The sequence below is a fragment of the Pelophylax lessonae genome (genome assembly GCF_965119305.1).
Source record: "Pelophylax lessonae genome assembly, chromosome: 1".
Classification (NCBI taxonomy): Eukaryota; Metazoa; Chordata; class Amphibia; order Anura; family Ranidae; genus Pelophylax; species Pelophylax lessonae.
In genome coordinates, this window is record NC_138768.1 from 689,597,209 (window position 1) to 689,622,334 (window position 25,126).

Here is a 25,126-nt window from a genome sequence, read left to right on the forward strand (position 1 = left end):
TATACAGCGTGCCATATATTGGGTGGACAGGCAGGAATACCAGACCTTGTTTTTAAGAAGATACATACAATATCAGGTCTTGCTTTGTGATTGACTTGCAGTAATACCTCCCATACCTCCTGATGGAGAGCTCTTTCTCCGAAATGCGTCGAGTAGAGGAAGTCACAATTTCATCACTGCACCCTCCACAGTCGGTGCAATTTCAGTTCATTGCTATTGTGCTGTATTTACACTGTTATGTATCTTATGCATTTTTTTGTATCTTCGCTTACATGTTTAACTATTTTATAATCTTTTTTTTTTTTCTATGCGTTAATAAACATTATTTTTATTTACATAATTTTTTTATTCTGCCATGATACAATGCCTTAAAAGTCCCATCACCAAGGGGAATTTTCTTTCTTCTATGATAAGAAAAAGACAGGATCAAACAGCCTTTTTACACAATGCGGAGGATTAACCCCTTAGTTTCCACAGTGAGTATAATAAGCATGTTATCAGTTTGCATATACAGACTGATTTTACTGTTGTGGGTTTAAGAACACTTTAACATTAGATCAACCGTTGCATTCAAGCTTTTTTTTTTTTTTCTAAGATCTAAATGCAGTAAAAGATGTAAATAATGTAATCACTTACAATGTCTCGTTTTCACAGACCTTGTCCAGGATTAGAGCATGGTTTGGATTTCATGTAGCCTAAAAAGAAAGTCAATGTATATAGATTGCATTTTGGTGTTCCAATAAATAAGCTTTATGTGACTCATGCCTGATGGAAAGTTCAACTTGTTTATATGCAAATTAAACAGCTGAGATAATTTATTAGCAGAAAGTAAAATGTGTACAATATGAGTAATAGGAATATGCAAAGGAGTTTCAAGCTGGATTAAACTTGAGGGTGGAAAAAAAAAAGGGTACCACAAGAGGTTAAAAATAAACTTTAGACATACTCAAGTTAATGCAGCTCTGTAATCCTTAATACATAATTCAATTTATTTTTTTATTTATACAGTGTAGTTTCCATAATTGGAGCTGAAGTAAGGCTCTTGTAGTTCTTGTAGAGCAGGGGTGGCGTCTTAGAGGGAGAGTCGGCACATGGAGCCACACAGTTTATGCGTTGACAAGAAGTATGCATATAGAAAAAGAAAGAGTGACAGAGACAAGTTCATCACTGGGCTGCTTCTGCTTTTACTGTCCAGTTACAAGCTGAGACGGGACCAAGATGATCTGGGCTCAGAAGAAGTGGCTTGAATAATAGTGTTCATCAGACTGAGGACATTTAGCGGCAAAAAAATACAAAATTTGTGTGTAAAGAGGAATTTTTGTTTTTGTTCAGCCTGCTGAAGCAAAACCAGCAGCTTTAATCCACTGAAGACTGTTCTAACTATGAGGAGCAGACGTGCCCCCCCCCCCCATCTGACCCACTCAGGTCTCTGTTTAGCAGTACTGCCTGTCGTAGTAAAAGTATATGCACCCCTACAATGAAATTAGAATTCCAGATTAAGGGATATTCTAGTGGAGTCTTTTTATACCTCCTATATCTAGGGGTCTGGTGTTCTCTTTGATATTAACATGCAGGGTCATCCTGCCAAGATCATAGAGCTCTTTAAGGCCCTCAGAAAGAATGTTGGGGATGCCTATGAGTCTGGAAAGGAATTTAAAAAGATCGCCAAATTATATGAAATCAGCATTCCACTGTAATCTACTAAATAGGATTTTAAACTACTGCAGATTTGTCCAGGACTGACCAGTATTCAGCTCTTGAGCAGTATTAGCAAATTCTGCTCAAGAGCTGAAAGCTTAATGCGAACAGTTTCCAAACCTAAAATTTAATTGCAGTATTTGCAGGTAATTAAAAGAGAAAGTGCCCCAATTTAAAGGGACAATAAAGCCCAATTTAAAAAAATTAAAATACCAAATATGTCATACTAACCTGCTCTGTGCAATATTTTTGCACAGAGAAGCGCCAATCCTCCTCTTCTGTGGTCCCCTGCTGGCACACCAGGCTATTCCTCTTTTGCAAGTGCCTCCACGGAAAGCACTTTCCATGGGGGCACCTGTGCATACTCACTCCTGAGCCACCGTCTGCATCTATTGACACAGAGTGGGCGGCTCGGCCCCGCCCCACACTCGCTTGGCACAACATTTGATTGACAGCAGTGGGAGCCAATTGCTGCCTTAATGCATACAATGCATCAAGGTGAAAAACCTTAGTTGTTCTAAAGGCAGAAGGTTATTTTTTTTTATCTTAATGCATTTTATGTCCTTCTGTATGCAACAGCCCCCCTAATACCTGAGCGCCATCTCAATCCAGCGATGTTGCAGGAAAGCCTCGGCTGTCCGAGACTCTCCCTCATTGGCTGAGACAGCAGCTGGTGCCATTGGCTCCCACTGCTGTCAATCTGTCAGTGAGCCAATGAGGGGAGAGAGGGGGAGGGGCTGAGCTGCAGCTCCATATCTGAATGGACAGATACCTTATTTCCATATCTGAATTGCTGCTTGCTATGAGGACACACGGCAGGAGGTAGGGGCCGGGAGTGCCAATGAGGGACCCGTGAAGAGGAGGATCTGGGCTGCTCTGTGCAAAACCTTTACACATAGTAGGGAAGTATGACATATTTGTTATTTTTAACCAAAAAAAAGAGACTTTAATATTACTTTAATGCTTATAAGCCATTGCTGTTTAGAAAGAACATTAAAGCAAGACTGGAGTTTGACACTGAGCAAATTGGATAAGATCTGGCCTTCTGGAACAATGCGCTGTGGCCTTCTAAATCAATGACAGAGTTATTTGACCACAGTAAAGCAGACATGTTTGCAAACTGAAGACAAAATTTCAGAAAAAACACCTCATACCACTATTATAGCATTGGTCGATAAATAATATTCCTATTCCATATTACTTTAAGAGTGCAGGAGCCGCTATTAAGCTTATAATGAGGTCCATGTGTATGGGATGCCATAGCAGATGGAGCAGAAAGCCAATTGAGGAGTCAACAGCTGTGTTAGTTTACCAGTTAGGGATATCTAAAAGCGTGTTATGTCTACCTTTGAGTAATAGGGGGTCATATATTTACGACAAAATCGGTGTGCTTCCACTTGAGGGAAAAGCACTAATTTCTTTGACATATTTTCATCACTTTTGGATTTGCTTATTTTGAACACCACACTTTTGGAGTATTTCAAGGAATGGAAACTACATTTATTTTTCGACATACTCCCCTGCTGCATTTATACACTTATCCCAACGTTTAATGCCAGGAACGCTTCAACATAGAAGGATTAGTCAGTATGCCTGAACATTCTAGCAGTCTGCTTCACTTCCTCATCAGTGTTGAAATACTGACCTCCAGGGAACTCTTTAGGGGTCCAAAGAGGTGCAGATCACTCGAGTGAAATGCGGGTTATGAGGGGAAATGGTAATCCCAGCTGAGTTGCTGTAATGTGCACGTAGTGCAGTGAGCAGTATGAGCTTGTGCGTTGTCCTGGAGAAACAGGATGCCCTTATGGCACTTTTCCACTGCAAGTACCGGCTAGTACTGTCTCGGCTCTACTCGGCCCTGCTTGGCCCGGTTTGCTTTTCCACTGCTGGTACCGCATGGTATAGTGTCGGAACGGTTCGGTACGGTATAGGTTTGCTTTTCCACTAAAGTAGTACTAAAGTTAAGTGGGTGGGATAACAACGGGGTGGGTGGGATTCTCTGACCAATCAGTGGCTAGTAGTGACTGCATGCAAAGGATTGTGGGATATGGTACCAGTTTGGTACCTGTTGGAACCACAATCGAGTAGGTACTGTTTTTTTCAGAGCCGTACCGTTCGGTTCCATGCAGTGGAAAAGCAAACCTATACCGTACCGAACCGTTCCGACCCTATACCATGCGGTACCAGCAGTGGAAAAGCACAAAAGCGTGCCGAACCGTTACGGTTCCATGCAGTGGAAAAGCGCCATTAGTGATCAAACCAAGGCCACTTTTTCTTCACTTTTCAATTCTGTGACGGTCAAAAATGGAAAGCTGCCTTGGCACCCGGTGTGCACTAGCTTTTCGAAAATGCAATTGTTTGTGAATGATTGTGTTCACCGTTCCCACAGAATGATCTCTCATGATAGGTTATGTGTCGATTATCCAGGACCAGGTATTCCATGCACTGAATATTTACAGGAATGACTGCTGTGGGCTGGGAACCACCACAGCCGGGATCGTCGCTGACAGACGTACAGCCATCTTTGAACCCTTTACACCATTCAAATGTCTTACTGCGTCTGAGCATCTCATCACCGTACTGTGCTTGAAGTCTTCTGTAGATATCCGTAGGTTTTACGCCTTTGTTCACAAGAAACTTCATCACCACATGTTGTCCATGCACACACTGACACTGTTGTCTGCAATCATGATTAACCGTCTCTGTACTAGCCCACAACATGTGCACAGTCTGTCAGTAATAGGACACACTTGAACTTACCACTGCATGTGGTATTGCCACATTAGCATTACTCTTAATACCTGTAAAATTAAAAGTCCCAGTTTTACTTGGAATACCCCTTGTATGTGTGCATATATGTTTTTCTACACCGTTTACTGACACATTGTTGATGATTATATTTACCTCTGTGAAAGTGCAGCCAAGGCCTTAGTTGTTTTTTTCCAGCACTGTTAAAGCATAGTTGACGCAAATGTTATGGTTTGAGGTTGTTTTGCTGCTTTACTGCCCAGATTCTGCATCAGATCAAAGTGTGCTTGATGAGAATTTGAGGCCTTCTGTTTGAAAGATGAATTTGAGACAGAAATAGATCATTCCACACGATAATGATCTGAAGTTCACTGGCGTACATCCACAAAGGAATGAAGTAAATGGGTGGTTATGGAATTTGCCTAATCAAAGCCATGGTTTTAATCCAATGGAAAGGTTGTAGTGGATTTGAAAAGGACAGTCCATGCAAGGAAACCCGCAAACCTCTTGCCAAAACACCTTGACGCCTCACAGCTTCTGACACACTGTAATCTGGTGTGATGAGACCAGAATAGAGCTTTATGGTCACAAACATAAGCGCTATGTTTGGAGAGGGGGTCAATAAGGCCTATAGCGACAAGAATACCGTCCCCACTGTGAAGCATGGTGGTGGCTCACTGATGTTTTCGGGGGTGTGAACTCTAGGGAGTCTTGTGAACATTGATGTTAAGATGAATGCAGCATGTTCATAGAAAATACTGGCAGACAATTTGCATTCTTCTGCAAAGGAAGCTCTTGGACTTCACAGCACGACAATGACCCTAAGCAAAAGGCCAAGTTGACCCTCCAGTGGTTACAGCAGAAAAAGGTGAAGGTTCTGGAGTGGCCGTCAATCTCCTGACCTTCATATTATCAAAGCACTTTGGGGAGTTCTCAAATGTGCGGGTTATTCTAGACGATCCCTTGATGACGTCAGCACGGACTGAGGAAACGTGCGTCGGGAGCGTGAGACCGTAAACTTCCGGGTTGGTGGAGCGGCGTTCCTTATACTCTAGCAACCGTGAATCTAATTGATCTACAAGCATGTTTTCTTATGGATTGTAGTAAGTGCAATATATGACAATAAATGTTCTATCTGATTTGACTTACTGCACCATGAGAGCCTCTTTGTTGCTTCCTTATATGTCCTGAATCGGGATCCATTATCTGGTCTGATTATACACCCCTATTGGTGAGGGAGTGTGATGTGGATGGTTGGAAAATATGTGGATCATTTTGCCTGTGTGACCCCCTATAATCAAGAGGTCATGTATTTCTGGTAAGAAGTACCTAATAAGAGCACTGGGTGAAAGTGTGGATGTGAAGGCTTTGGGATCTCACTCCTATCCATTCTGTGCTTCTATCAATTGCTGCTGTCATTCACCAAACTCGTTTGATAATTTAAGCACAAAAGACTTTAATTTACTACCTACTATTTGCACAAGTGCACTTTTGTTATTATATTTAATCAATGTGTTGAGCACAATATTTTTCATCACTATTTTATTCTAGACAACCAAAGACTTTGCATGGCCTGGAGGCATTTTGCCAAGACGAATGGGCTTGGTATACCACCTGCAAGAATTCAGTGCCTCAAAGACAACTATTACAAATGACCGCACCTGGTCATTGATGCTAAAGGGGGCAATACACAGAATTAAGAACTAAGGGTATGCAGACTCTTGAACAGGGGTGTTTTATAGTTGTGCCATTCTGTTATGACCAACAGTTGAATATGAATCCCGTAAGAAATAATAGAAATGTGTTTTGCTTGCTCACTCATGTTTTCTTTAAAAATGGTACATTCGGTATATTACCAATTCTACAGGGCTATGCCAACTTTTGAGCGGAACTGTATGTTAATATGTAGAGTGGAATGCTGCTCTGGGCTCATGCCAGCTGTACACTGTGCAGTGATTATTCTGTGCTGTGGTAATGATTATCTTGTAGGGTAGGCATTAATAAACAAGTCAATATGCTGTGTTTTCCAAGAATATTTGAAAACCTCTTCTGTCATTTCAACAAAATAGCGCCCAGCTGAGAATGACTTGAAATGGGGTTTGGACTATCAGTGATTATACCAACTACAGGCAGTTTTCAATTTTTTTTTGTGAACTCTGACAAAAGATCCATGCATGTGCCCAGCCTTAGACTGGCATCATCATCTTTTCAGAAAGCTGCGGATGAAGGAAAAAATTGGTTTTAAGCCAGTCATGTTGAGGAAGCACAGATGATCTGCACAGCAGGGACAGGCATTGCTGCTCTAAGTGGTTTCTCAATGCCTTTGGCTCAATATTTCTCCTGCATCTGTAACAAAGCACTTTATTGTAGACCCACAGCGCAAACACAGCTGAGAAGAAATAAACACATGTAGCATATCATTATGTCACATAAACAGAAAAGCTTGCCCAGAGGATGAGGACCAGAACATGCATCCTACTGTGTAGCATTTTGCACAAAAGCTGAAAGTACGCAAGGATTGGATGATGGAAACCTTGACTGTACCTAGACTTTGCAAAATGACTGAATCCAAGGAAGGATTTGGTGATCGTGCACTACAGTCAACTAAGGCTCCTTTCACACGGCCGCTCCGCTGCTTTCCGTGTGTCCGCAAATCATCCTATTTTTTTGCGGATGATTTGCGGACATCAATGTAAGTGAATGGCACTGCGGATGTCAGCGGAATACCATCCGCTGACATCCGATTTTCCTCCTTTCAGTTCTGTTCCGTTTTTTGGAACGGAACAGAACCCCATTTTTCCATCCGTGTAAAAAACGGAAAGGAAGGAAAATCGGATGTCAGCGGTGTCATCCGCTGACATCCGCAATGCCATATACTTACATTATGTCCGCATATCATCCGCAAACGGATGGGATGATATGTGGGCACACGGAGCGGATGACACAAATGTCATCCGCTCCGTGGAAAAAAAAAAAAAAAAAAGTCCCGCAGCGGAGCGGCCGTCTGAAAGGAGCCTAAGGTTTATACTTTGACATCTGTTGAACTTCAGTTAGAAGTCGTTGTAAATCCTACTGCAGTAGTTGTGCTTCTTGTTTGTGGATTGCTTTTGTTTTTTTTAACCACTTTAAGACCGGAAGGATTTGCCCCCTTAATGACCAGGCCATATTTTGCGATTCTGCACTGCGCTACTTTAACGGACAATTGCGCGGTCATGCAACGCTGTACCCAATATAATTTATGTTCTTTTTTTTCCCCACAAATAGAGCTTTCTTTTGATGGCATTTGTGCGATTTTTATTTATAGCGCTATAAACAAAAAAAAGCGACAATTTTGAAAAAAAAAAAATATATATATTTTTCACATTCTGCTAAATGACATTCTCAAAAAAAAATGTAATCACATTTTAACATTTTAGGCCAATTTGTTTTCTGCTACATATTTAAAAAAAAAAAAAAAATTGCAATAAGCATATTTTGATTGGCTTGCGCAAAAGTTATCGCGTCTAACTACGGGAAAGATTTTTATTGTTTTTTTTTGTTTTGTTTTTACTAGTAATGCCGGCAATCTGCAATTTTTTGCGGGACTGCGACATTGCGGCGGACAGATCGGACCCCTAACTGACATTTTTGACACTTTTGGGGGGATCAGTGACATTACTACAGTAATCAGTGCTGAAAATATGCACTGTTACTGTAATAATGACACTGACAGGGAAGGGGTTAACCCTATGGGTGAGTAATGGGTTAAATGTGAGCATAGGGGAGTGATTCTAACTGTGGGGGGCGTGGCTTGTGAAATGACCATAGAGACCTGTGATCCTATATAGAAGGATCACATGAACTCTGTGATCATTTCAGGGAGAAAAACGGTCGGCTGTGTTTATAACAGCCATCCGGCCTTCTCTCTCAGCGGGGAACGATTGCGGGTGTCAGGCAGCAATCGGAGCCGCCTGACCCGTGAATCGGCTTCCCCACTGCCGAGTGGGGGCGGGAGTGCGCCGCCGGAGGGGCGCGCTCGCCCCCTAGCTTCCCGAGCGTGACCGACGTATCCTGCCGCAGTAAAAAGGCGGCGGGTGGTCGGGAAGTGGTTAATATGGATAAGTGATTACTTTTTAGTTTACCTAAAAATGCCAGAAGTGAAAGCTTGAAGCTCCAGCTAAAAACATGTGTTTGTGTTTCTAACACGTGTTTATGCACATTAATGCATGTTAGCATTCATAAGAGTTTTTTATATGTTAAATCTTTATTCGTTTTCACTGTTAGAACAAATACACATGAACAAAAAAAGGGGGGTAACAGAAGGATCATAAGGTTCAGGCTTAAATCCATATTCAATACAATACGTAATATCAGTAACAAAAGGCTATACATACTGGTGCATGAGGCAAATCAAAATACAACATGGTAATTCCCCGTTGGGTAAATAACAAAGGACTATAAATACCCTAGTAAGCGGGGGGTGAGGTAGACAATCGTCCAACATTTGCATAGAGTGAAATCTAAGTAGTATACCAGTACCAATAATATAGAAAACATCAAAAGTCCTTCACCCAAGGTGGGATTTCAACAAGGAGAGCAAAAAGAAAGCCCTTCCTCAGGTGTATACATAACATGGTTCTAGTCAGACAAACGTATGTAAGTGAACAAAATTGTAGTAACCAGTAAACATGGGTAGAAGAATAGATAGAAGCGAAGAAAACAAAAAGGAAGAGGGGGGGGGGGGAGAAGGGGTTATGACCTAAGCACTATGAGGGGAGAGAAAACTGGGTATCCAAGAAAAGATAGCGAGTGGTATAATGGAGAGATCAAAGGTAGGAGGCAAATTTAGAGGAATGTCAAAAGTAAATCCAGACTGACCAGGTCAAAGTGAAATCATCAGTTTTATCTGTTTCCCAGGAAATCAAATTTTCTAGATGGCATAAGAATCCACCTCACAGGCCCATTCCATGAAGGGGGTTGTGGTTGTCGCCATGCCCTAGCGATCAGAGTTGGAGCAAAAGGTCGAAGAAGCCTTTTTTTTGTTTATAGGATCCAGGCATCATTTAGGTAATGAGAGGAGAATTAACAATTTTGTCTCTAACTAAATCATAGTAGAGGTGAAGTATTATGTTTCAAAAAGGAACGTTTTTTTTTTTTTTTTTAACAAACCCTCCCCTCAGTTGATTTTTCACTCATAAATGACCACAATGCAAACTATCTTTAGTCGCCATTTTAAATGAGAGAGCACTGAGAGCTTTTTTTTATTTTACTGCAATCATCATGGATCCTTTTACTGACAATATTTATAGTGCTGCTGCAGCAGCGATTTCTCAACCTGCAGCTGCAACATGGGGCAAGCCATCGCTACTGGATGCATCCTTTGTTCTTGCACCATATTAGGTTGCAAAAGGGTTAGGGTAACCCTAACCACTGTACATGGAAAAAGACTTAAAAATGCCAAATGCTCATTAACTTACATGCATTTGGGCATTTTTTGAGCTCAAAGGCTCCTCTCTTAAATGTGATTTTGGATGTTTTTTTTTGCCAGCGCAGATATACACTCCCCAATCAGGCAAGGAAGAGATGATCACTAACTATCTCCTTGCTCTTAAAGATATGCTAAATCCTATTAACTTCATAAAGTGCTGATGTGATAGTTTGTGCAATTCAGTTTGTAAACAATCACTCTCAAAAAAGTGCAAATGCTAAAGTGCAAAAAAAACAGTGTGCATAGTATGCAATTGTATATCTACTCATTCACAAAAATATATAAATACATAAAAATCAAAAAACTGTGCATCAAGTCCAAAAGCAATATGTGATTCCCCAACAATCAACAGCAACAAAAAATATATATTTTTCTTCCTATAAAGTCCCAAACAGAAACCGAAGGAGTGAGCAAAGATGGCGTGATATTCTTCTGCACAAAAATGTGTGCAATCACCCAGTGCGATCCTCCACCGATCACCCCAAACTGACTCACCAGATTGAGTGGCTGGTCAGATTATAAACCAGCATCAGTACTTTATCACACACTCTCCTGCAAAATGGCTCCCCATGCTGCTGCGAATGATTTAGTTCCTTTAGGATTTAGAAAGAAGGAAGGAGAGTCTACATAGCGTAAATCTGTAAAATCATTCCAATTTATTAAAACAACGTAGTACACTCACATTTTGTTAGTGTCACCCTGACACTAGGGAACAAATGCCTTGTAACATATGCTTCTTTTTTGCCTCCGGCTGTAACACACAGCCTGTTTGAGTTACAGCCGGAGGCATAAAAGATACATATGTTAAAAGGCGTTTGTTCCCTAGTGTCCGGGTGACCCTAACAAAATGTGTGTGTACTATATTTTTTTAATAAATTGAAATTACTTTTTTTTTTTTTTTACTAATAAGTGACTTGATTAGTTGGCACCACAAAAGGCATCCTCCTTTTTTGTGGCATTAAATGCCTTTGGCGCTGTATATCTTCTTTTTCTGTATACTTTTGTGGTGCCAATTAAACAACTCGCGTATTAGTAAAAAACAAAGTCGATTTTTTTTTTAACCACTTGTCGTCCGCGCTATAGGCAAATGAAGGCTATAGCGCGGGCAGCTAGTTCTGGGAGACAGTCCTATGATGGCATCCCGTGATCATGCGCTCTGTGATCAGTGTCCCGAGGACACTGTTGATCACAGATTGAGGTAAGAGCCAATTAGCGTCTCTTTACCACGTGATCAGCTGTGTCCAAACGCAGCTGATCATGGAAGTAAATAGAAGCTGGTTATCGGTACTCCTTTGCTCATGCTGATAGCATGAGGAAAGGATAAGAGAGCCGATAACCGATGCCGGTTCACATATATACAATGGGGGAACCCTGCGAATCCACTGCAGGTTCCTGCATTGCATTCAACTTACAGGCAGTTCACACTGCCATATGCGAATCGCTGGGGCTGTCAATACGAATTTAACGACACCCACAGATCATTTTGCATATCCCAGTGGGAACGGTCAGTTTAGACATGAGTCAGATTGCATAGGTGTGAACACCCATGCAATCCGATTCTGGTGCGGACCCAAAAAAGGGTCCTGTGCGAGTTTTCCGAATGCGATGCAAATTTAGCCATACAATCTGTCTGGCATCGCACATATGTGAACCGGGACTAAAAGGGACTTGTACACTGATAATCAGGGCACTGATTATCTGTGTCATCAGTGCAGTCCCAACAGTGCCCACCAGTGCTGCCCATCGGTGTCACCTATCAGTACCGCCTAGCAGTGCCTCCTCAGTGCCCACCAGGGCCCCCCTATTAGTGCCCATCAGTGCAGTCCCATCAGCTCACATCAGTTAAGGAGAAAAATTACCTGTTTGCAGATTTTTATAACAAACTATGAAAGAGGTTTTATTTTTTATTGTTGGTCTTCCTTTATTTAGAAAAAAGATAAAGACCCAGTAGTGGTAAAATACCACCAAAAGAAAGCTCTATTTGTTTGAAAAATTATAAAAGTTCAGTTTGGGTACAGTGTTCCATGACCACGCAATTGTCATTCATAGTGCGACAGTGCTGAAAGCTAAAAATTGGCATGGTCAGGAAGAAGGTAAAAGTGCCCAGTAGGCAAGTGGTTAATATTTAAAGATAAAATAATATAAAAAAAAAACCTTATGCATATGGAGGGACCAACTTTCAACCACCTTATTGTCCTATCATGAGGATTTTGCAGAAAGACCTTCATCATATGGCCCATCCCTTAAGTACAGGTGCATCATGAAGTTAGGCATAGCCCTTTACCTTTTGCGATTTTTCAATCATCAAACCTTGAAGAAACACATGGGGGTGGTATTTTGCCTCAATGCTTTCATGCTTAAGCTTCTTCAGGAGTTACAGAAGGAGGTTCATCTATCATATCCATGACAATCAATTTACATTTTCATGACCTTAAAACACAGTCATCATTTTAAATAGTCGATATGCTATTACATTTGACTAACTGCAGAATAGTCTGCAGAATAGTCTGCACAGATTTGGTTGGGCTATCTTGTAAAGGTGTAATGATTACAATACTGACCAAAGAGAATAACATGTTCTTTAGTAAGGAATTTACATGTTTGTACTGTATATACACTATGTGCACAATTATTAGGTAAGTGAGTTTTTTGGCCAAATCATCATTTTTATGCATTTTGTCCAACTCCAAGCTGCTTTTAACAGCTTTCAAACGTGTTAAACGCGGTAGAAAAGTTTATAGGCATTTGTAAAAGGAAAACATTGCTGACCTTTGCAATACAGAAAAATTAGCAATGGGGAGAGAGAATTGTAGGCATTCGGGATCAGTAAAAACTGTTATCTGCAAAAACATATTTAAACGAAAACGCTGATGAACGCCAATATACATGGCATGTAAAAGGGGTCAAACAGACGTTTTTTAAAGTTTGTTCACTAGCTGTCAAGTTACAGCGTCCAGAAGAGGTTTTCAAACGTCCAGTGTACAAGAGCGTGACTTCATTGTGGCTTTCATACGACTTATTTAACAGAAGTCAATTCAAGTTGTGTTTTAAGTCGCACCAAAAGTAGTGCAGGAAGCTTTTTCTAAGTTAGAGCGACTTGAGTTGCACCAATTAGACAGTTCCATTTCAGTTAAAAGGGTGTGACTTGTCATGCGACTTTGAACTCTCAAGTTGCATGACAAGTCACAGCAGTGTGAACCAGGGCTAACTCTGGATCTGCATTTCTAGTAGAATTGTATTCATAAATATTGTTTTCTGGTGATTTGAAATGTATTAAGATAATTTACCAGTTTAATTACAGAGCATGGTTGTACATGTGTTTCTTTTTCTTGCATATGTAATGTTTTGTTCCATATTTATTTTTTTTGCTTTGGTTTTTACGTTGAATTTCTAGTGTTAATGTATTTGCATTCTCTCTACAATTCTTTGTGTGCTGTCCTTGTTTGTCTCTATACCTTCGTCAGTAGTCATGGAAACGACTACCACTCCATATGACGGGGAAAAACTTTGCTGACAGTTTAATGCTTAGATCTACTGTGCTGGGACTTTAACCATTACCCTGTAATTCCATTTAACCTTCTAAGGAACTTTATCCTTAATTGTTGTGTGCAGAGAAGGTAAAGAGATTCTTCAACCTGTTTGAAATACTGTAGCTGCTGACTTTTAATAAACACACACACCTGTCCGGGGATCCAGCACCGCCCTCACCCAGGCCGGTTCTTTGCCAGTCCTCGGGTCCCTGGTGCTAGCATGTTAGAGGAAGTAAACTCAGCTTTTTTTTTTTTTTTCCTTACCTACAAAGTAAAGGCATAATGTGCTAGTATGCATCACATACTAGCACATTATGTGACACCTGCAAACGAAGCCCTCTTCTCTGCTGGAGGGTCAGTGGGCTCTGGCTGTGTGACTGGCTGGAGCTTTAAAGGAACGGCACGGGTGGCTGTTCCTTCAGAGCACATGCGCCATTGACGTCATCGGCACAGTAAACATCTCCTAAATGGTGCAAGTTTAGGGGATCTATACAGTACCTATAGGTAAGCCTTATTATAGGCTTACCTATAGGTACAAACTGAGGGGAGTTTACTTCCTCTTTAACTGTGGGGACCTGGCTGGGACTCCTTGTGGCTTCGTAGCCTGCTCTCTACTGCCATCAGCGAGCCACGCTGTGCCTAGTAAATGGTCCTGCAGCCTTCTGGGACACCAACAAGTGGGCACTGTTCCTGCCCCAGTACCAGTGATGGGGCATTATTCCTCTTCCTGCTTACCACATTTTTTAGATCCCACTGACCACCACGCCTTAGACATTGTGGACTCCCATCGATGCTTGGGCATTTTCTACTCCCATTGGGCACAGTCCAGCTTTCCTAATGTCTGAAAGGCAGGAAACTGGTCATTTTGTTTGGAGTCTCCTGTTGATCAGACCAGAAATGGGAGTGAATACCTGTCAAAACCAAGTACCAGCTGCCCCCCTCTCCAAATGGAGGGGAGAGAGGGAGAGGATGTGAGGGAGGAGGGCATGAAGCGGAATGTAGCCTTTTATGGTCAAGTTCAGCCTTAACCACCTTGCCGGCGCACTTAACTTTCTATTAATAGAATCTGGATAGAGTACTCTGTGAACAGCCAGCTTCTTTAGCAATGACCGTTTGTGACTTCCCCTCCCTGTGGGGGGCAGGGATGAGCTCGGCCGTGTTTGAGTTCGTACGTGCCCGATCCCGCCAGGTAGCCGACACTGCACTCCACTAATCACAGGCAGTGAGACATTTCCCGATCCGCAGCTGCACAGATCGGGACATGTCTCACTGCCTGTGATTAGTGGAGTGCAGTGTCCGCTTCCTGGCGGGATTGGGCATGTAGCAACTCAAACACGCCTGAGCTCATCTCTAGTGGAGGGTGTCTTCTGGACAACTGTCAAGTCCGCAGTCTTCCCCATGATTGTGTAACCTCCTGAACCAGACTGAGACCATTTAAAGGCTCTGGAAACCTTTACAAGTGTTTTGAGTTACTTAGACGATTAGAGTATGCCACCATGCATCTACAATATTGATCTTTTTCACTATATTCTAATTTTCTGAGATACTGAATTTGGGTTTTTACTAGCTGTAAGCCATAATCCTCAAAACCAGGGCCGGACTGGCCTACCGGGATACCGGTAAATTTCCCGGTAGGCTGGCAAGTCCCCCTGCCCTGGGGCTGCTGAGAACTGTAAAAAAAATGTCCGCGGCCGGCCCAACATGTGCACTGCGCATGTGCCGCCACCGCTCGGGAAAGCCCGTACACGTTCGACTATTCCCGGGCAGACGGCGTGATGTGTTGGTGCCTGGCGGTGCCATTTTTAAATGTATGGCGCCTCACCAAAAGGTAAGTGAGACTTCTCCGCAGGCTCCTGCATCTCCTCAGGAGATGCAGTGCTGCGGGCATGGTACAGGAGATTCTCCTGTACCATGCCCGCAGCCCTGAATCTCCTGTACCATGCCCGCAGCCCTGAATCTCCTGTACCATGCTCGCAGCCTCTGAAATGTCTTCCTGTACCATGCCCGCAGCCCCCTGCATCTCCTGTACCATGCCCGCAGCCCCCTGCATCTCCTGTATCATGCCCACACAGCCTCTGACATCTCCTGTATCATGCCCACACAGCCTGGTGTGGTATAATAGTATAGCCTGGTGTGGTATAATAATGCTATGGGGCTGGTATGAAATTATTTCCAGGGCTGAATTTTATTCCCAGTCCGGCCCTGCTCAAAACTAAAAGAAAGAAATGCTTGAGTTTCACTTTTTTTAATTGAATTGCTAAAATAATCTTTAACTTTTTGAACAAAATTTTTGAGATGCACTTGTATATTTACCCATTTTCAACCTGCTCTGTTTGTTATCTGGCTCCCCTATGTCAACCGGCAGTGGCTGCAGGGCGTACCAACAACGGCTAGGACATGGGACCTTATGGTAGATGTCACTGATCCTAGGCATTCACAGTCATGGTCATGTGCTCTCTCCTCTCCCCTACAGTCACCACTGGCTGACAAAAGTGATCATGTAACCAGGTGTTAGGGGAGACATTTTTAAAACTAGTTTGATTGATGCTGGAATTCTTGTAAGCCCAATGCTAATACCTAGATATGTATTTATTATCAAAGTGCTTTTTGCGGTCTCCATCAAAAAAAGGACTATTATCGTAGTTATTGGGCAGGAAAGTGGTATCACCCAGAATACCATGAGCTGTGAAATTAGAAAATTTAGATTTTGGGAATGGTTTAAGTGAGTTTGGCAAGTTGTGTCACATTAGACTGTGAGTTAGGATTGTTACTCCAGTGAAGGGATAACGCCTACATAATGCAGTATAATGTGTTAGTGGGAAAGTGATGAATAGCAATAGTGTGGGAGAGCAGATTCATACAAAGGGAAATTGTTCTTCAGTATATAATTACATGCCCATATATCACTTTTTTAATGCCTACAAAGTGATATTGTTTTGTATGTAAGAATATGCAATTTATGGTACCGGACTGTCATCCCACCAAGAGCTTGATAAACCTTTTTTGGAGTCATTTCAAAAGGGATGCATAATGTACATACAACACAAAAGGAAGTAAACTCCCATTCAGAATTTGTACCTATAGGTAAGCCTCTAATAAGGCTTTACCTATAGGTACTGTAAATATTTCCTAAACTTACACTGTTTAAGAGATATTTACATTACATGCAGCCGATGACGTCATCGGCCCATGCTCTCTGAAGGAATGGCCACCCGTGCCATTCCTTCAGCTACCTGTGCCGTGAATGATGGCTCCCCTGTGCAATGCGGAAGGAAGACCGGGTGAAGATGGATGCTGTCTTCAGCGATTATTTTGCATTGCTGGAGGGCTTAGTTTTCAGGTAAGTTTCACATAATGTGCTAGTATGGATTCTGCTTGAGGTCGGTATGAAGCAAGGTGCGTAGTAAGGCATAAACCCTGACCCAAAGTCTGCACACCTTCGGACAAGACCTCCAGATATGTGTCATCGTTCCCACCTGTGAGCATCCTTGTAAACAATTGAGTTGAGTTTTCTGTGCAGAGTTTTCTGTGCAGAGTTTTCTGTGCAGAGTTTTCTGTGCAGAGTTTTCTGTGCAGAGTTTTCTGTGCAGAGTTTTCTGTGCAGAGTTTTCTGTGCAGAGTTTTCTGTGCAGAGTTTTCTGTGCAGAGTTTTCTGTGCAGCTACAAATAGTTTAATTTTGTTGAGCAAAATGGCAGAGTTTATTTACCTTTTTAACCATGAAAGTTTGGATTTTACTAGTGCAAACCGGAAGGATGAAGACTTCCAGGACCTAGTGATTGCTATCATTGCAGCAATGAACATAAACAAGCTCAGCTTTGTAGTATGTCCTAGTGGCCCCTCTATAGGGTGGTTCAATAGGGCCTGTAAGGGTGATATTTTGAAACCTTGGAAGGTTGAAGGTTTCTTTTATATACAAATCCAGAATCCCTTTACAAATGGTGGACTTGTCTGAAGGTAATCTGCTATTCCTTCCTGTCTGCCACCTCTGCCATACTACCACTTTGACCAAGATTCTGAGCTCTGTGTTATTGTAGAATGTGTATACACTGAAAACAATGGAAAATATATAACGTATGAGTGTAACCATACAGTGCACGTGATCTTACTTTGCTGTCACTGTTTACTGCCTGCTGTTTGACTTTGTTCACGTGGAAAGCAGTAGGGGAGAAGATGTTAATGAAATCACATTGTTTTTTTTTTTTTTTTATTCTTTCTGCAGTTAATGGTGGTAGTTGGAGGTCAGGCTCCCAAGGCGATTCGCAGCGTGGAGTGCTATGATTTCAAAGAGGAACAGTGGCACCAAGTGGCTGAATTACCATCAAGACGATGCAGATCAGGTATGTTCTCCCGTATTCCACAGAACCTGTCTGCTGTGAACCCTAACCCAGACAACAATGTTAGTGTGATGGAGGCTGATCATTTAACTGTTTTCTTACTAGAAGAGTATTTAATTTAACTCTTAGCTCTAGTTAAAAAAAAAGAAAATTCTGTTTGGGTATGTATTCTTAGCTCAAAGTACATGCTATTGCTCTCAGCCTGCTACAGTGTGCTGACCTCTTGTTGGAGGGTGACTACATTCCCGCAAGGTCCCATTGTATGTACAAACATAGACTATAGACCAGTGGTTCTTAACCTTGTTGGAGGTACTGAACCCCACCAGTTTCATATGCGCATTCACCGAACCCTTCTTAATTGGAAAAATAAAATATGATTTTTTTCAAATTCAAAACATAGGTATATATTATTTTAGGTATATATTTATACATTGGTGCACAAAATGAACAAAACCATTAAGAACAAAGAACAAAACCATTAAAACATGATTTTCACACAAAAACATAATAATGAATATTTACTGCAAATTAGTGTGACTTCTGCTGTTGTCTTTCAGAGACCAGTTCAGAAATGCACGGCTTTATCTTGGCAAGTGCCACTCTCATGTCATTATCATGTCTCATGTCACCTCACCCTGGCCTGCTGTAAGGGGGGATCTATATGGGGGATGAGACCTCACCTCACCCTGGCCTGCTGTAAGGGGGGAATCTATATGGGAGACCTGGTCCCCCATATAGATCCCCCCTTACAGCAGGCCAGGGTGAGGTCCCCTATATAGATCCCAGGTCCCCCATATAGATCCCCCCTTACAGCAGGCCAGGGTGAGGTCCCGTCCCCCATTTAGATCTCCCCCCCCTTACAGCAGGCCAGGTTCCCCATAAAATAGATCCCCTTTACATAGTCTTCTCACACAGTCAGACAGTCAGTCACTAGACTAGTACAGCCAGTACTACTCCACACTCCAGTCCTACCTTTTTTTCATCTGTGTCCCGACTCCCGATTACAGGCTAGGTTTTCCTCCTGCAGGCTGCAGCACCACTGTCACCACTGGCTCTCTGGCCTCTCACCTGCCGGCTTCTTCTGCTGCTGCGGCTGCCTGGTCTGGTGATTCTCTCCCGCGCTGCGCTGGGCGGCCGTTGCACGGGTTAGTCCCTCCCCCAGACAGTCCCTCTCCGCACGCCTGGCCTGTCTCCCCCCCCCCCCCCACCACTCCACAGTGGGCGACGCCAGCACCGGTTGGATCGGATTCGGCCGGGAGCCGAGCTGCACAGCCAGCAGTGAGCCAAGAGCAGAGAGAGCTGCGAGTGCGAGCGGAGCGGGAGCGGAAGGACATGCCCGAAACTGGAGAAATAGTCCCTGACAGCGAAGTGGTACTAGCGGAGGGTGTGCCGAACCCTCAAGACTGACCCACCGAACCCCTGGGGTTCGATCGAACCCAGGTTAAGAACCACTGCTATAGACTATGGTATTTGTAGTTTGCATAGAGCAGTGCACAGGTCCGCAGCTAGCGTGCAATCCTCGTTCTAAACAAATGGAAGTGAGGAGGGGAAATGAGAGGTTTGGGAGCTCAAGGAGTGAGGAAAACACTGTAGGTAACAATTTCATGAAAATTATACTGCAGGGCCCTTAAAGTGGTTGTAAAGCTCAGACATGAAATAAGAACAGAGCGTATCCCTCTATAGTGTGTACTTAACTCAATTAAAAGCACTAAGGCTGGCTCCATTCACATTTGTACGACTTGTTATATGACTGTGGACACTAAAGTTGCATGACAAGTCACACCCCATTTTTTTCAATGACGACTGTTAAAATATGTGCGACTTAGTGATTGTAAAGGAAAAATGTATGTATATGTATATATATATATATATATATATATATATATATATATATATATATATATATATATATATATAAAAATAATAATTCTACTTACCTGGTCGGTGGAGTGGTTTTGCACAGAGCAGCCCCAATCCTCCGCTTCTCACATCCCTGGTTGGTGCTTTGGGCCCCTTCCCCTTCCTGCTTGCCCCCATAGCAAGCCGTTTTTTTTTTTTTTTTTGCGGGACTGCAACATTGCGGCAGACAGATCAGACCCCTAACTGACATTTTTGACACTTTTGTGGGGACCAGTGACATTACTACAGTAATCGGTGCTAAAAATACAGTAATCGGTGCTAAAAATATGCACTGTTACTATAATAATGATACTGGCAGGGAAGGGGTTAACATTGTAGGTGATCAAGAGGTTAAATGTGAGCCTAGGGGAGTGATTCTAACTGTGGGGGGGGCGTGGCTTGTGAAATGACCATAGAGACCTGTGTTCCTATATAGAAGGATCACAGGGGCTCTATGATAATTCTTTGTCAGCGGGGGAACGATCGCGGGTGTCAGGTGGCAATCGGAGCCGCCTGCCCGCTGCATCGGCTTCCCCACTGACAAGTGGGGGCGGGAATGCGCCGCCGGCAGCGCGCGCTCGCCCCCTAGCCTTCTGCACGCGACCAACGTATAGTTACGGCGGTTCGCACAGGAGCGGCTGCTTGTCGCAGTATAACTGCGGCGGGCAGACGTTAAGCTGTTTCCGTGGGGTAGACTGGAATCTCCGGTATGCCCAAGGTGTCAACAGACATCGACTGGGACATCTCCACAACATGTGTAGAAGGTCAAACTATTTAGATATTGGAGAGAATTGCTGAGCATAATAAATAATGTACTTGGTCTCCAGATTCCTATGGATCCTAAAATCTGTCTTTTGAGTAGTTTTTCAGATGAGGTAATATCACCTATGGTGGATATATTATTAAATAGATTATTATTCATAGCACGTAAAAATATATCACTGAAATGGTTATCCTATAGCCGCCCTCTTTGGAGGACTGGAGATTTTAGGGAAATTATGCTTTGCTGATCACAAGTAAATGGGGAAGTGCCGTTTATCGGCTCTCCTCGGCTCACACTGACAGAGTGTGTGGAGAGGAGAGCCATAGAGCGGCATCTCCTCGCAGGGAAGACCTGTACAGATAATCAAGGAACGAATCATCAGTGCCCTGATTACAGTACAGCCCTTTCAGAGTTGCATATCAATGCCACCTATCAGTGCGGCATATTAGTGCCACCTAATCAGTGCCCATAAGTGCGGCCTCATCAGTGTACATCAGTGATGTCTATCAGTGCCGCCTCATTAGCACACATTAGTGAAGGAGAAAAATGACTTATTTTCAAAATTTGCTGACCGAAACCAAGAAAAACTTTTTTTTTTTTTTTCAAAATATTTGGTGTTATTTTTCATTTTTTTTTTTTTTTTTTTAACAAAACAGTGAATAAATACCACCCAAAGAAAGCTCTATTTGGGTGAAAAAAATGATATAAATATGATTTGGGTGCAGTGTTGCATGGCCAACCAATTGTCATTCAAAGTGTGACCGCGCTGAAATCTGAAAACTGGCCTGGGCAGGAAGGGGGTGAAAAAGCCCAGTATTGAAGAAGTTAAAGCAGCGGCCCTAGAGAATAAAATGGTAGATGTTGCAATTTTTTGGTATGTCACACAGTATCAGTAAAAGAGTTAATTTTAAAACAGTGGGCGGGGCAATGCAAATCATTCCTTTTGGCCCTGGTGTACAGTGCAAATATAGCCGAATGTTATAGAACCATTTATTACAAACTGCATGCAGCTGTTTCAGGCTTTTTGTCCACTGTCAGTGCAGTATATGGAAACCATGGCTTCTATGGTGTAGAACTTGGGACCCAATAAGACAGCATAACTATACAGGTTATATTAGGAAGAGACTAAAGAAATCATGTTCCGCCCACTGTCCTGAAATGAGGAATAATCCTTTTTTTTGTAATATGTGCTGGAACAGGACATGATTCCTTTAGTTGTATTAGTTCTGAACAGAAACTGAAAGATGCTAGAAGCATCTGTCATAGCTGGAATATTTACTGCTCCCACTCCTTTTGTTGTCTTCTATGCATATAAAATAAGTTAAAATAATTGGCATATTCAAAATTTTTGTTACTGGGCACCACATATGTGCAGATCTGGGGATTCAAACCAATTTCAATACAAGAATAGATAACAAGCTTAAAAAATCAAAAATTTCCCACTTCTTGCTAATGCAGTAAAAGTTTTCACCAAGGATAGCAAGCGATGCTTTGCTTTGGTGATGAGACACTTGGGGCACTCTCTGAACTTCTTTAGATGCCTCAACTGGTAAGGTGATTTCATTGAAAACTGACACCTGTTTTCCCCTTCGACTGACAGTGTTCTCTATATTGATATACAGTATGTGCAGTTGTGCACAGATAGCGGTACTCTTAAGTGCTTGTGTTTAACTCACTGTATTTCCTTGTATTAAAGACCATGGCGGCCACTGAATCCCTGTGGGTTTTGTTATTGTAGGTAGTAATGTTGCCAGATTATAAAAGTGACGTGACTTTTATTAATGGCTGTTTCTACAGGTGTGGTATACATGAATGGGCACGTGTTCGCTGTTGGTGGATTTAACGGTTCGCTCCGGGTGCGTACGGTAGACTCGTATGACCCAGTGAAGGATCAGTGGATAAGTGTGGCCAACATGCAGGACAGGAGAAGTACTCTCGGGGCTGCTGTCTTGAATGGGCTGCTCTATGCTGTTGGAGGATTTGACGGCAGTACAGGTAAATGCGCCATTTGCTATATGAGGAGCATTGTTATCACTGAGAGGTGATATCAATATGAAGCGTACATTTTGCAATACAGTATGCAAAAGCTTGCACAAATAAAAGCATCATAACAAAAGCAGATCTCTAGTCTATTCTATTCTGATAGGTTCCATTTAAAGTGTAACTATGGACAAAATAAAATAAATTACCTATGTGATGCAGTCTGTTGTTGGTACTAACATAGCAATTTTTGTTTTTATCAAGAGTCCCCCTGTAACACAGTTTTATTACCTGTAATAATGCCAGTAGATCCACTTTTTCCATTTTAACAGAGTGATCGTGAAATGACTGCAGTGACGTTCTCATGTCACAACTTAGGCTTGTAAAGCCTAAGTGCAGCCAACATCAAAAACCAAAAAATTAGCACAAGAAACATAACATAGTCACTAGGATGTGTTCATTGTACAATTCCTCTTCTGTGGGTAATAATAATGTCTGGGAAGCTTTGCTCATCAGTAGGCTTTAAAGTTAACATTGCTATTGATCTTAATGTTTTTTTTATTTTACCAGTAGTTAAAGTAGTTGTACAGGCTGAAGGTAAAAACATTCTGTGTGCTGTTCCCCCACAGCCCCCCAATACTTGCCTGAGCTCCCTCACGATCCAGTGAGGTGCACGGGAACCTTAGCTGTCCTGGGATTCCCTCTCCTCATTGGCTGAGACAGCAATGGGAGCCATTAGCTCCCACTGCAGTCAATTGCAGCCAGTGAGCCAATGAGGAGAGAGAAGGGGCAGGGCCGAGCTGTGGCCTTGTGTCTTATGGACGCATAGAGCAGGGCTCGGGAGGGAGTATGCATCAATGCCCTCACAGCAAGCCCAAAAGTTAGAACTGTACCAGCAGCTGATAGTCTGATGAAAAAGAGTATTGCCAGCTAGTAGCAGATTTTCCCAAGAGCTAATGCAAGTCTTCTGTGCTACATGAACATTGCTTTTGCTTAAACTTATGTTTACACATAAATTAATCCTAACATTGGTGCCTGAATGCTGCAAGTCAAAAAAAAAAGAAAGCAATATGTTAATCTTTAAACACTTTTTTAGTTCTAGAATTTATAGTTACAGCTCTTGGTAAAATTGCATATGTCTCTTTTGTAGGACTGGCAACTGTGGAAGCATATAATTTTAAAGCCAACGAGTGGTTTCATGTTGCACCAATGAACACTAGAAGAAGCAGTGTTGGAGTTGGTGTTGTTGGTGGTAAGCTACGGTACAATAGTTTGAAAACCTGTGCTATGGTGTCCATGCAAAAGCCAATAATCAAGTGATATAGATGAAAACCTGTGCTATGGTGTCCATGCAAAAGCCAATAATCAAGTGATACAGATGAAAACCTGTGCTATGGTGTCCATGCAAAAGCCAATAATCAAGTGATACAGATGTATAACTCCTAAGGCTGATTGATATCACACCAATGTTGAACAGCCAGAATGGGAGATTCTCCCTTACTGTGACTGCATGTTCCTGTGTATGTGGCCATTGCTGTTTGTCTCCCACACTGTTCAGAGGTCAAGTTCATCAGGATTAGTGAAAATGCAGAATCGCGTATGCATACGCGATTATGCGCAGCCGTCCTGCGCTGTTACAGTAAATGTACAGTGCGCGGTCGGCAAGTAGTTATTGGAAGCACTGATTGCCACTTAATCCACTTCAGCTCAGGAAGATTTTACCCCCTTCATGACCAGGCCATTTTTCTATTCGGCACTGCACTATTTTAACTAGCGATTGCACGCTCATGCAACACTGTATCCAAACAAAATTTATATCATTTTTTTTTCACACAAGTAGAGTTTCTTTTGGTGATATTTGATCACTACTTTTTGATTAAAAAAAAAAAAATATTTTCTACTTTCTGCTAAAAAAAATATCCAATAAATTAAAAAAAAAAACATTTTTAAAAATCCCAATAAGTGTATATTGATTGGTTTGAGTGAAAGCTATAGCTTTAAATTATAGTAGTTAACAATTATAGTAGTAAACTAGAATCGCTATAAACTATGGTGTATATATACTGGAATGTTTGATTTTTTTTATTTATTTTTTTTACTACTATTGGCGGCAATTTGACATTAACTGATGCTGGGGGGGAACTGACTGCCCCTGACATCACCAGTGACATTATTAACAGTGATCAGTGATAACACTGTCACTTTTTTAATGACACTGGCTGGGAAGGGGTTAACATCTAGGGCAGGGTTCGGGAACCTTTTTGGCTGAGAGCCATGAACACCACATATATTCAAATGTAATTCCCGGGAGAGCCATATACTATATTTCAGGGGTCGGGAACCTTTATTTAATCATATTCATGGGCCACGGCTATACAGTGAATAGATGGAGCCGTGTGAAAGTGCCTGGAGTCCGGTCGGGAAGAGAGCAGAGCAGGCAGGTATGCAATGAGGCTGGAGTGGTGAAGGCCTGCGAGTGATGGAGGTGAGTATAGGCCCTGAGAAAATGTCAGCCGGCCGCTGAAGGCCTCAGAAGTGGATGTGAGAGGCAGCTCCCGCTGGTCCCCGGGTGTTAGAGGGGAAGGAGATTGTGTCTGTCGGGGCACAGGAAGTGGATGGCAGGTTTCCTTACAGGGCGGTGATTATCAAAGCCCTCAGATGCACAGCACATGAGCCAGCGGTGGTACCGCGAGTAGGCCGCGGGGT

General features: G+C 42.4%; 1 protein-coding gene across 1 annotated transcript in view; it reads left to right on the plus strand.

The window, feature by feature from the left end:
• The window catches only part of KLHL2 (kelch like family member 2), a 293,449-nt gene that overhangs the window by 216,190 nt on the left and 52,133 nt on the right, over positions 1-25,126 (plus strand). The window contains exons 9-11 of the mRNA XM_082272572.1: positions 17,664-17,781; positions 22,238-22,435; positions 23,571-23,672. Coding sequence (XP_082128698.1) covers positions 17,664-17,781; positions 22,238-22,435; positions 23,571-23,672 — 418 coding nt within the window. The remainder of the gene's footprint in view (positions 1-17,663; positions 17,782-22,237; positions 22,436-23,570; positions 23,673-25,126) is intronic.